The sequence below is a fragment of the Antrostomus carolinensis genome, unplaced genomic scaffold (genome assembly GCF_000700745.2).
Source record: "Antrostomus carolinensis isolate BGI_N321 unplaced genomic scaffold, ASM70074v2 scaffold34613, whole genome shotgun sequence".
Classification (NCBI taxonomy): domain Eukaryota; kingdom Metazoa; phylum Chordata; class Aves; order Caprimulgiformes; family Caprimulgidae; genus Antrostomus; species Antrostomus carolinensis.
The window spans coordinates 12,901-26,329 of record NW_010303835.1 but is presented as its reverse complement, the minus strand read 5'-3'; the positions used below and the strand labels follow the sequence as shown (position 1 = coordinate 26,329).

At 48.4% G+C, this 13,429-nt stretch overlaps 1 protein-coding gene across 1 annotated transcript in view; it reads right to left on the bottom strand.

Annotated features, from left to right (window-relative positions):
• Positions 1-3,586: 3,586 nt before the first annotated feature.
• RASSF5 (Ras association domain family member 5) overlaps positions 3,587-13,429 on the bottom strand; it is a 14,939-nt gene continuing 5,096 nt past the window's right edge. Inside the window, exons 2-5 of the mRNA XM_010164241.1 lie at positions 7,506-7,619; positions 5,646-5,943; positions 5,142-5,257; positions 3,587-3,881 (exon numbers count right to left, since the gene is read on the bottom strand). Of these exons, the coding sequence (XP_010162543.1) occupies positions 3,729-3,881; positions 5,142-5,257; positions 5,646-5,943; positions 7,506-7,619 (681 nt within the window). The 3' untranslated portion in view covers positions 3,587-3,728. The remainder of the gene's footprint in view (positions 3,882-5,141; positions 5,258-5,645; positions 5,944-7,505; positions 7,620-13,429) is intronic.

Here is a 13,429-nt window from a genome sequence, read left to right as displayed (position 1 = left end):
AACCCTTAGCATTATCCTTTTCCATATCTTTTCTAGAAGTTCCTAATATTGCACTGGCTACAGTGGCTTTTGGCTACTTTCACATTCTTGCTTTGCATCTTTTAGCAAAGGCACAGTAACAGAACCTCCACCAACATGTAAGTTACACAGAATCACAGAATATTAGGGATTGGAAAGGACCTCAAAAGATCATCTAGTCCAATCCCCCTGCCAGAGCAGGAACCTAAACGAAATTACACAGGATTCCAACACCTTGTCCTGGTGTAATCCAGTGTGTTGTGCCACAGATTGTGTATGTCAGAAGTAAAACCTATTTGGGTTTTAGATTTTATCCTTTTAAACATTTCCAGATATTAATATCAGATATATCAGCGCTGAGAATGAACTGTTAGCTGGATTTTAATGGCTTATAATACTTTTGTATATAAATACATTTTAAGGTATGATATTAACTGTAATTTATCACAGACAGACATGGGTAGCAGTTCTGTCAAATCCAGCTAAAACATTAAGAGAAGATTAATGGAATACTTTGGTCAGGTTCCACAGGGGTAGATGTTCTGTAGCTCTTCAGCTGAATCAAACACTTTACAGTAGGGTTAAGAAATTTAAATTCACTTCTAGGAAGGACTGCTGTATTTTCCCTTTAGACTTAATACATTGAAGTTCCATAGGAGGGCGCCAGAAAAAGAAGTTAAAGAGACTTCTTTAATTACTGACAGTTTTATTATCGTTTTCTTTTACACTGTCTGCATATGAACAAATAGTTTCAGAACTTTCAAAAAAGCTGGAATGAGACATTTTTTAAAAATGCCATAGAATCACTAGGGAGTAGTAAAAATAAATTACAGCATTGCAAAAATGCATTTCACTTTGCCATAGAAGCTTTGCTATTTCATTCTATACACATTATTTTACATGTTTTATAATAGACTTGAAAAATAAATTGACACGACCTAGGCAAGACAATCTATTAACCAAAGGCACTGCTAACAGTATTCTGCGCTTAAGGAAGGGGCCAGGACTTCTGTCCTTGACACAGCTCAACTGACTGTTGAGAATTTGAGTTTCAAGATCTACCAATTCCTCAAATGCCCCGTTATCTTGAAAACAAACAAACAAAATAAAATAAAATAAAATAAAAACCCAAAAGAAACAAGCCCTCCCCTTTGCAGGAGGTTTTTCAGCAGCATTCACGGTAATTGCATAAGAAGCCATGCCTTCTACAAAATGTCAAAGACATGCTGGGTTCCAGGAGGGGAGAGGGAGACAGTCACCAAAATTCTAGTAGAAAAACAACAACAACAACAACAAAAAGAAATCTTTACAACTTTTAGCCAGAAAGAGAAGGGATTTAAAAACAAGCGTCTGGATCTTACTTCTCAGAACCCAGGGCAGTTTGTACAGTGTTCTTCCTCTTGACTGAACAGAAGTATTTATACAGTGCTTTCCAGACTCAAAGCTCTAGATAAATGTTATTTAAATTACTTCACAAGTGCACAGTGAAGTAATAAATATTCTTGTAAATGGACAAACAACCCCAGAGCATGAAAATTGATGCTCTATTTTGGCTGCTGCCACGTTGTTAAAGGTCATCTGGGTGTAGAGTACAGTACAGCTGGGAGGTCCTTCCTGCACCGCGTGCCAGAGGCCAGAGCCCTGTTAGCAAACCCTGTGACACGACTGACTAAAACATGAGCTGGAACTAAGCTTGGAGAAAGTGGCATTTATACAAACCGAGGGGCTTTAAGTGATGCAGTTACACTCTTAATGGTTTATAAACAAACATACTCAAGTATAAATCTGGAGGGGAGAGGGGGTGAAATAATAATCCTAAGCAGTCACCTTCAAGAAAGAAACAAAACAGCTCCTCGTTCCTCTAAGGACAAAAGCAGCCTTGTCACAACAGTACTTCAGGTAATGGGGGGGCAGGACTGACAAGGTCTCCTGTCAAAAGCCCCTTCCAACTTCCTCCTTAGCCCAAATGAAGAGTTTTTCACACTTAAGGGAAAAAAAAGGCACTGAGGTAAATTTTTTTAGACTCTTCCACATTGTCTCTGTGGTAACTGTTACCCAATAACCTGTTACCTCCCTTCCCACTTGACGCAGGTGGAGTCACAACGAGCTCAAAGGGACACTTGTTCATCAAGCCAACACGAAACCCTTTCACATGCTCCATCTGGCGAGTATTCATGTTCCATTTTCTCTTTTGTTGGGGTGTCCTGTGTAAACAGAGGGAAGACTGAACCTGGCTGCGTGCAGCACGCTCGGTACAGAGCACCGAGGGTAAACATGGAGACTGTCCTCTCTCAGACACCTTCCTTGCCCTTCAGCCATCGCTGCACAGCACCAGCGAGATCAGGGTCCCTGGTTAGAGTTATGGCAGTAACTGACACCCCAGCTCAAGGATTTTTTGGAAGGATGCACAGTGCAGGCATCAGAGATAGTGGGAGCCCTGAGAGAGGGAGAGGGAGACTTCTCCTCTCCTAACTCCACGGAGAGAGCAAAACCTGGTAACCTTCCTGGAGACGCAGGCAAAGCACCGATTGTGAGTGGGGAAGGAGAACACAACACATCCAGAACGGCCCAGGGAGGGAGAGGATGGGGTGTCAGAGAGAGGGGTGGTGAGGAGGGTCAGCAGGAGGAAGCACAGTATGAGAGTGGTGGGAGGAAAGCAGCTGAGGCTAACGGTTCCCTTACTCTTCCTGGTGCTCAGGCTTTTCCACACGGACACATCCACAACCTGGCCCTGCTCGGAGCTCCTCTCCCTCGGTGCCAGACCTGTTCAAAGCTCAAAATCACTTCTGATTTGTGAAAAGGAGCTTTGAGCTTTCCTGGGTTATTCTGTTGGATATGTATTGCTGAACATTCAGTATTGAACCATCGGCTCATGCCCCAACCATCATCTTTCCACTTTTCAAACCAAATTTTTTTAAAACATAGGTCCCAATTACTAGAGAGTACAAAACTGGTAAAACACTGGCTAACTCAGCTAAGCATCAGGGGTGTTTGCTGGAATTCACATCTGTTTTCAAAATTGGTAGTTAATTAGAATCAAAATGGATGATTTTTCCTGGAATTAATATCACCAAGTTTCAATAATACTTACTAACAGAGTGGTTGGGTGTTGCAGCTGCCTTGGTGTCATAACTTGACATTTCCCTGGCCCTGAACGAGTCCGTCCAGCATTGGTTGCAGCTGCAACACCCACGTGGTTTGGTGCAACAACCTCCTCTGCTTTATCTGCTGCTTCCTGTGCTCTACTTACAAAAGAAGAACTCTGCCACGTGGGCCCACGCAAGGAGCTGCAGCACCTCTGAACAAGAACAAACAAATTGCTGGGAGGAGCGTGAACAGCAAGTGTTACCCTGCTCAAAACATGAGCCAGGAGATGTTCCTGTTGGGTTTAACATCAAGCATTTTTCCACCAAGCTTCTCCATCGGATGGTACAGCTGAAAAGTGAACCAGCAGCTCCGTTTGGTTTGTTGATGGCCACAGTTTTAAAGCAGGTTTCAAAGCAGGTTTCCCGTTCCTTGACTGGCTCTGGTCCTGGGGTAAGAGGTTTCAGAAGAAGAAAATGCTGTATGTTCATTTTATGGGTGCTGTGAGCCAGTCCTTAATGGAAGGATGAAGAGGGAGAGTGACCACTAGAAGGTGTCCTGAGAAGTGTCTTTTCATTTTAAAAATAGTATCTAGCTTAGTCTGATGCCCAGTGCCTCCTCAAGAGTTATCCAGGTTTGCCTCTGGCTTCTTTCAAGGTCTGTTGCAGTCTCTGCTTAAACTTCTCGTACTTCCTTTGCACTTGCTGGATTTTGTCCTTTTCTTCTCTGTCCAGTATCATCAAGAAGTTCTGTAGCTCTGGGATGGAGAATGCGTCCCACTGCAGAAACAGCAGAAACAGAGGGAAAATAAGCACAAACCATTCACCTTATTTTTTTTTTTTTTTTTTTTTGGGGGGGGGGTGTTTTTTTGTTGGTTGTTGTTTTTTTTTCCCCTGAATCTGCGAAGAGGAACAATAAAAGACATTTAAACATGTATCTGATCTCCAGGTAGCTCAATCCCCCAGCATCATGTTGTGAGATAATGGGCTACAGCACAAAGCACCATCCCAGCCCTGAGCCTGTAGATTTAACAGAAATTGTCTTTACTCAGGTGAATTAAAGCTCCCACTGCAAGAGATGACCCAGCTCCCTAAGGAACTGAAATCTAGATGGAAATACCTGACATCACATTCTCATGACGAAGGGGGAGCCAGGTCCCAGCAGGAGCCAGGGCTCTTTATTTTACTGCAAAGTTCTCAAAACTGTTTGAACTTCAGCAAAACTCTTGGCACGAGGTGCCAGCAGACTGGCTGCTCCGGCTGTCACCTCCAACAGCATTGGGCTGACAGTGAGGAACAGGCTGATATTTGCCATCACTTATTCAGGACAGCTTTATCTCTGCTCAGCAGTGCTGGGAGATGCCGGCGTCCCTTCAGCATCCTCACCGGCCGCAGTCCCGCTCCTCTGGCAGCGCGGCACGTCCTGAACCACCCCCCCGGCACGGAGCCACTGCCAGCACGGGCGGCAGAATCCCACCGCATGCAGCAGCTCCCAACATTTGCCTTTGTCGTGCTGGAGAATGGGATTGTAACCAAAAACTGATGGTGAATTTACTGCCCAAGTGTCCCCGGCTTCTACTTACATTAGTGGATTATTTATAATAGCGTTTAGCTAATCTAATTATCGAGGATTAACTCTGGGATAACTCTGGGATGACGTTGCTTGGTTCTGCCAGCAGATTATGGTTTGGCCTCAGCATTTTCACAGCTCAACTTTAAATTTTTTAAAATCAACATAGTTGAGGAGTTAATACATTTTTGGGGGGATTTTCTTTGTTTGTTTTGGTTTGTTTGTTTGGGTTTTTTTATTTGGCTTTTTTTTTTTTTTTAAGGTACAAGCAGTCCATTGAGCTGATCATTTAAATCAGGAGAAAAGCTGGGATCACACTTCATATGCTGAACCCAGCCCCATCAGAGGGAAGCAGCCTTGCTTATGCTCCAACCCACACTGCCTCTGCCACACATCTCCCAGCGCTGCCACGTGCTCCACAACGCTGTCAACGTCCATGTGAAAACCAAGGGCAAGAGTCACCGACATACCTCAACTTCCCCTGTTTCATTTTCCTTCAGCACAAAACTGAGCGCATCTGTGTCAGGTCCCGCCAGCAGCCGGAGGTACAGGGGGTACTCGGTGAGAGGGAGCTTCTGGAAGAGCACTGCAAGGGGACAGCAGATACCCACCATCAGCCCGGGGCTGCCAGGGCAGAGGAGAGCTCAGGAGGTCAACTGGAGCATGTAAAAGCAGTTTGTGCTTCTCAGGATCATACTGGAAATAGCTGAGATTCTCTCAGAGATCAGTAATGATCTCTGTCAGGTCTCAGGGGACCTCAGCCCCTTCTGATAACCAGGAATCAGCTTAAGCAGCATCACCTCTTGTGGTGGTCAGCCCATCTATTCACCTGACATGAGGCACTGCCCACCTGACACACCACCGGGTCCTGAGTGAATGAATCAAACATCCTGTGATGATGTTTCTATCACACAAAACAGTAATCAAACCCATCAGCCACAGGAAAGCTGGTGGGTCTGAGGGTGTGAACTCACCTTGCCCATCCTTCCTCATCTCCTTGAAAAGTGCAAACTTCTGGGGATTATCCACCACCATGAATTTCTTCAGGAGCCCCTGGATCACCTCGCTCACCGTGGTCGTGCTGCTGATGTGGAGCTGCTTGATGGCATCCAGCGGCAGGTAGAAGGAGGTTCTCTTGTCCGTCATGTCAGCCAGGTTCACCTCCTTGAGGGCATCATAGATGGACTGTGGCCGGATCCCTGCTGGTACCGTCACAGGGCGACGCAGCTTCAAATGCACTTTAATGAAACCTGTGTACGTCCCATCGTCGTTCTGAGGAAAGGAGAGGAGGGGTCAGGCTCCAGGGAGCCTTTCCAATCCTTCCCCCCACTACCACAGGACTTTCCACCCCTTGGCACTGCCAGGGGTTTGAGTTTCTTATTAATCATGTAAAAAGTAACCAGTAATTTCAGGTTAGTCACAACTGATCTTCTCCTGTTCCTTCCACCCAGCAGTGACTCATCCCCTCCTCGCCTCTGTGCGATCTCGTCTTATTTTAAACCAACACTATTACAAGTCAGTTATGGAAACCATTACATGTAATTTGTAGTTGCAATTAAGTGAGGATTTGAAACCTCTGGGAAGGTCTCTACCCCTTGTGTTCAGTTTTTTCCCAACCACATTCCTCAAGTTTTATTCCCCATTTCTAGGAGTTTCACATCTCCATGTAATAAATCATTGTTCAAGATCAGCCTGTCTCACAACAGGTCCCTTACCCTACCCTCAGCTCTGCAAACATCAAGAGCAAAGCCTGGCTCTGTACAGTCCATCCATCCACGGGTGCCAGGCAGGGACAAGCTGAGGGATCCACCTCGGGCACTGGGAGCACTGGTCTGCAGTCCCACCAAAGGGCCACCACCAGCAGCTGAGCCCAGTCGAGTCCCAAGGCTGTGTCAAGTCTCAAGATTGTTTTTTCAGTCATCTTCAAAAAAATTGACTCAAGAGTAAACCTATGGGTCTGAAATGACTCCTCTATGTCAAGGGCTGATAAAAATCAATGGGCAAGACACTGCAGCAGAAGTTACAGAGCAGCCTTCACAAAGGAAACGGGTGTAAGATCTATTTTAAACAAGTTTCAGATTTAGATTTTCAGATGTTAGCAAGCACCTGGGAGTTATGTAGCTGCTGTTCTTGGAAGTTCTACAATTTCATTATTTCACTCTTTAAGAAGTTTTTCCCCCCTCTCTGTAAGATCCTGTGAAGTTTGCACCTTTGCAGTACTCTGGTTTGTAATAGAGGAGATGTCCTTGTCTTCTCACCACGTATATCATCAAGGCTTTACTTAGAGGTGGTGATAAGCAAGTTTGCAATCAAAATACAAGGCAAAATGCCTTCAAAATACAAGGCATCTACTGTGGTTCTTAGACCTCTGCTGAAACAAGCTTGGCAGTGGCAGAGGAGAAAAGCTTCTCTTTCTAGAAAGGTTTTGTGTTTCTAAATACCCTTTGTCATTCTGAATCCACTTTGTGTTTCTAAATCCACTTTGTGACGGCTGCTGAACTGCACCGTGGCAGCCTGGGTTCTACCGTGACTCATCCCCGTGGGCTCATCTGTTTGGGGCAAGTCATTGACAGCACTGGCTGGCCAGAGATGTCTGTGCCAGAGCTCCCAGTTGAGAAGGGACGGAGGCAGGGAAGGGTTATCACAAGCATCAGTGACTAACGCTAAGGAAACCCAAGTGGGAGAAAAAGGGTCAGGTAAGGAAGACAAGAACATCTCAAGAGCCACAATCCCTCTTGCCTTGGAGATGCCTTCTACAGCCTGGCTCAGGTCCCAGCCCAGGGAAACCAGCATTGATCTTTTCTGTGTATCACCTGCACAGAGCTGATACGTACCAGCTTCATCAACAGGCAGTTCGTCACCTTTGCGTTGTATTTTTCAATTTTCTGTTTGATCTCCTGGACAGTTGGAGGCTCAGGTTTCTCTTCTTCTACTGTCGGTGTTACATTCTGCAATGAGAAGAGACAGGCTTTAGCTGGTTTATGGATGGGGTAAACCACACCTGCTCAGCTCTGCTTTTGCTTGGGAAATGCAGGAACAAAGAGGTTGCACAGATCCCGAGCTCACGACAACAGTGATGCCACAGGTGGAGATGGTCCCTACAGCCATGTGCAGGATCCCACATCCCTGCCTCAAACCACCTCTGAACACCAGTAACAGGCAGTGGAGGGTAACACAAAACCCACCAGTTAGTGGGACACTGAGGCACAGAGCAGTAAAGACATCCCAGTACAAACCAGGGCAGAGAATCCAGCCTCTCAAACCCACTTTCAAACAAAGCCCCTCGCACCTGCCAAGTGTTTCTTTGCTTCTTGCAACACAATTGAAATATCACATCCTATTTCCAGTAGTCACAGCTCTGCCTCCCCAAGCCAGGCACCTCCTTAAAACCCCAGGGTGCTCCTTGACCAGCTCCTTGACCAGCTGACAGCAGGTTCACCCAGGTAGAACCTGAAATTAAATCTCTGCTGGATTATTTCTCCTTCTCTTTGGAAATTATAGCTCAGAGCAGTAAAATCACACAAGCAGCACGCCAGCTATGTGACTAATAAATCAGTCACTGCAAACCCAGGCCAGGCATCCCAGCCCGTGGCAGAAACTGGTCAGTGTCTGCCCACACGTGGGATCGCCAGGAGGATGACGGCTGCTGCTTCTCACTCAGGTTTGGGGGAATTTCCTCTCGGGAGGCAAAGCAACAGATGTGACACATCAGTGGGCTTTACCTGCAGGTCACACATGGAAATGTCACTATTCAATAATGGAAAATGTGATCCCGTTGTGCAGAGGCAGCTGGTGAGAAGTTCTCCAACGCAAAGCAGGGTTTAGAGCGGGTGAGCAGGATGGCAATGAACGGGTTTGCACCAAGTGCTGGACAGGCTGAGCCCACTCGGGATGGGGACCACAGTCCTGGCCAGAAGGATGCTGCTGTGGGGTCGGAGCAGTTAGAGAGGAGCAGGACCACGGTGCCCATCACAGGCTGTCTGCAAGGGGGACAGGAAGGTGCTTCCTGCAGCAGAGGGTCTGAGCACACATCTCAGGGTATGCTGGAGGAAAGCCCAAACCACCACCGAGCCCTCCCTCCCCCACCACTCCCACCCAGCCTCAGGGAGAGGTCCCTGCCCACCCAGCCTCCCCAGCAGGCAAGCAGGACTGGTGGGATGCCAACCACCTTCCTCCAGGGACACGCAAGACAGCAAGAGAACAAGAATAGTGTTGGAGGAGCTGGGAGGGAGGGAGGCTCTGATGAGGCACCGGGAACATGCAATTGCAGATGGTTTTTCTGCAGAGAAGGTTTGGAGCAGCCTGGAGCCAGAGCCTGAGCCACGCTCCCACCTCCCATCTGCCCAAGTACCACAGCACAGGCTGCAAAGGCCCACGGACACCCTGGGAATGAAATGTCAGGATGTGACCCTCCAGCATTGCGCCAGCAGAGCCCAGACATGCTCAGGCACTGTGGGAACACGAGAACCAACGAGCTCTTTTCTGAAAACCTGCTGGAAGGCAGCAAAGGCTGTGCCAGCACATATGGCCAGGGATTTTGGATGTTCCCACTCTAAGAGTTCAAGTGCAGCCCCAGCATCTGCAAAGACCCTCGAGGGTCCCAGAGCCATCCCTGGGGCTGGTGCTTTGTCTGCACCGTGCAGTAGGGGCAAGGAGGGGAGGGAAACCCAGAGCACAAAGCTAAAGCTGCTCAGCCACAGGCAGCAAGGGGATATCCCTGCATCCCCTCTCCTGGGGACATCCCTGCATCCCATCCCCGTACCCTGGGGACATCCCTGCATCCCATCCCAAAGCTGGCACCTGCTCACCTTCAGCATCCCTCTAGCACAGCCTGTCACAGAGTTAATGACTCCTGTAATTGTGAGATGGAAGCAAGGACTCGTGTGGCCCTGAAGTAAATTCAAAATCACAGAAAATCTATTTAAAATAATTAAATACAGGGAACTAAACTAACCCAAGAGGTCCCTGGCTTCACAGTAAAGCCCAGCAGCCACCTTTGAGTGTCCTCATGGGAAATAACCTGCTGCAAGGACAGGACTGTGCTGACTGCACTGCAGGGCTCTGCTCTGAGGACTCTGGAGATGTTCATAACTCACCTGGATGCAGTCCTATGCAACCTGCTCTAGGTGAACCTGTTTTGGCAGCACCATTCTGATTCTGTACCACAGCCGAACTCCTGCCTGGAGCACATCTCCAGCCCAGGGACACTGATCACATCAAATCACAGTGCCAGATGCAAACCAGCAGCAAGAATTAGAGCCTGCACTGACACGTGCTGTTTGGTTCTTTGTGCAATTGCTGGAGCTCTTCACAAGCTTCTTCAGCCCATGCAGGTCTGACAGTGGCATTCAAGAAGCCTCGATGACTTTATTGCCACAAGACCATTGGAAACTCCCTACATGAGGCTCATCTTGTGCTTCGAGGTTTGACACCACTTCGCCCATGCAGGTCTGACAGTGGCATTCAAGAACCTCGATGACTTTATTGCCACAAGACCCTTGGAAACTCCCTACATGAAGCACATCTTGTGCTTCGAGTTTTGACAACCCTTTAGCCTGTGTTACCCAGGGGCTTCCCAGCCAGCCAGGAGGGCAAGTCTCCTCTAAAGCCCAGCCTTCAGCATCCCAAAATCCAGACCTGCTGCAATTTTAGGTTGTGTCCTGGACTGTGCTCAGTGGGATGGATTTCACAGCTCTGCTGCCTCCCCAGAACTCACCACCTTCCCCGGAGACAGGCTGGGAATACATTTCACCAGCATGTTTTATGTGGGCTTGCTCAGAAGTTAGCATCGGCGGAGAGCAGGAAGTGTGAAGGGATGAGCTATCAAGGCTGGTAAGGCTCAGAATAAAAACTGTAACCTCTGAGAAGGAAAAAAAAAAGGGGGGGAAAAAGCCACTTTGGGAGCAAAGCCTCTCTCAGCACACAAGGCAAGGGTGCAGCAAGCTTTAAATACACCAGTATCGCCCCAGGCTACCTGTGATATTTCTTTTAGGAGACAAATCAAGCACAGGGCAAATGGAAATCCTGGTTGCAATCTGTCAAGATGGTTCCAATCCTGGGACTCAAAAGCACCAAATTCCTTCCAGCAATTCCCAAGTGAGAGTTCACAATTTCTGCTTGAGACTGGCAAACAGCCTCGAATCACCGAGCAGGAGCAGTAACCCGATGGAGGAACATGGACATTGCATTGCAGCCTCCTCCTTGTTCAGTGCCTTCAGAAAATCAAAGCAAAGCTTTCCTGGGGTATTTAGGAATCGCACATTAACATCTGCTTATCATAATGGCAATTTCAACTCCACAATCTGTCAGAGTCCTTAGGCACATGCTTGGCTGCAACCTGTCAACTGCAACAGGTCTCGCATGGACACACACAGGTGCTGGACTGGCACGAGAGTCTACCACCAAGGGCAGAGATTTTCACAAGTAGCTGGCAAAAAGAAAAACAAACAAACAAAAAAACCCAAACCCCCCAAAAACTTCCCTTTCAGTTAACGGAAGATGCACATTCAGACACCCTCCACTTCCTCACGTCACCCATTTCACAGCGCTGGAGACAGGCACAGCTGTGCTGTCCCCCACCCCAATCACACAGTGATTGAGACCCCCAGGACCATCCCCTCCTGCATGGAAAGAGACTGGAGCTGCAGGGCAGAGCGGGGCGTGCCAAGCACATACACAACCCCCCATCCACGGCTCAAACACAGCCCAGCACAGACCAGCATCCACCCCAACAGCAACACAACCAGAGCGGCTCAGTCCATCCCTGTCACTGCAATTTGCTTCTCCTCAGCAGGACACATCCCTCCCCTCTTGTGATGTTTCCAGCTGAGGAAAAATAGCACGTGCTGGCAATTCAGAGCCTGTGGAGCAGCTCGTGTGTGGATGCCACCCGGTTTCCATGGAGGACGCACGGTGCACCCAGGACTGTGGGAGCCTGGAGCGATGCTGGTCCCTGGGGTTTCTCAGCAAACACTAATTGCTTCATGCTCCAGGGATCCTAAATTGCTGTAGCAAGGCAGGTGTGTGTCTTTTCTCCCAGGTAACAAGTGATAGAACAAGTGGAAATGGCCTCAAGTTGCACCAGGGAAGGTTCAGAATGGATATCAGGAAAAATTTATTCACTGAAAGGGTTCTCAGGCACTGGAATGGGCTGCCCAGGGAGGTGGTTGAGTCCCCATCCCTGGAGGGATTTAAAAGACAGGTAGATGAGGTGCTCAGAGATGGTTTAGTCATGGACAGGTACAGTTGGACTCGATAATCTCAAAGGTCTTTTCCAACCAAGTGATTCTATGATTCTATAAATCACTCACAGCAGAAGGAGGGGGAGGGCTGGCTCAGGAACATGGTGCTGGTGGCACCATGTCCCAGATCTCACACTTCCACAGTGCTAACATCTAAGTGGGCTTGAAACGTCGCTAGGCCAGTTCTTACAACCGCCTGGATTTTAAAAGGAAAAGTGCAATCTGTTCTGAGAGCCAGCTGGGCCAATTCTGCAGGAAAACACTGCCAGCCCTGGGAAAAACCTCTGCGCTTCCACCTCAGGGACAGCACGGGAGCCACCCCCCGTACCAGCCTCTGCCAGCTCATCTTCTTCCTACACCCTCAGACTTCAGGGAAAGAAAATTTGAAGAATCTCTTTCTATGAAGCCATCCCACCTCAGGGCTGACAAGCCCAGCACACATGACAGCACCTGGACAAAGCCCAAGGGACATGCTGAGCACGCCCGGGCTGGCTGTCCCGTGGGACCCAGCGTGGTGCTGTCCCAGCTCCGCAGCTATTTAGGGCCAGGAGAGCTCTGTGGGACCACAAAGGGCACTGGGGCTCCAAAGGTTCACCCCTTCCTACTGTTCAGGGCAGTGATGCTCAGGCAGAGCCATGCCACAAGCCCCCAGCAGTGGTGACCACCCTATCCCAACCCCCTGCACACCCCGTGGCTGGAGAATCCGCTTTTCTATTTTACAGACCAAAATTTGCCTGCGAGCAGGACCTGAACCAGCCCAGCAGCACCAGTACACGGCGGGGGAAGCCCTGGGAGGGCTCCTTCTGTCACATACGATCAGATCAGCTACTCTTGCTCTTCGTGAATCTACCCAGATCTCTGGTTTTGCAAAGTTTCTGGTGCAGAATATGCAATTCTGACCAAAGGAAGAAAAACAGAAGCTATTAACCATAAACCGTTGCCACATTTCCTGTTATACCAGGGACAGGATGAAACAAGTTGTTAAACAAAACAACAGCTTGGTAGCTCTGCCTGTGGCTGAACCTCTGATTTAGGTTGGATATGAGGAAAAAGTTCTTCAGTAAGAGGGTGGTGGATCATTGGAACAGGTTGCCCAGAGAGGTAGTGAAGGCTCCATCCCTGGAGATATTCAAGGTCAGGTTTGATGGGGCTCTGAGCAACCTGCTCTAGTGAAGATGTCCCTGCTCACTGCAGGGGGTTGGACTAGATGACCTTTGAGGGTCCCTTCCAACCCAAACCATTCTATGATTCCCTATGAAACTGCCATAAAATAACTTTCCAACAGTGAGACATAGGTACCCACAACAGCACAGAGGGGAACCTGCCCATGTCCTCCCCTGCCCATCACAGCCTGCTGCAAACCAGCTCCCCGTCCATCCCCCACATTATTTCTCAATTGTAAGAAACATCCAGAGCAAAAAAGGACTTGAGCCTCATCTGGCACTTGTGCTAATGCTCAACAGGATAAAAGCCGCCCAGAATAAGTGCCCTGGGAAGAGGCAGGCGGCCGCGACACA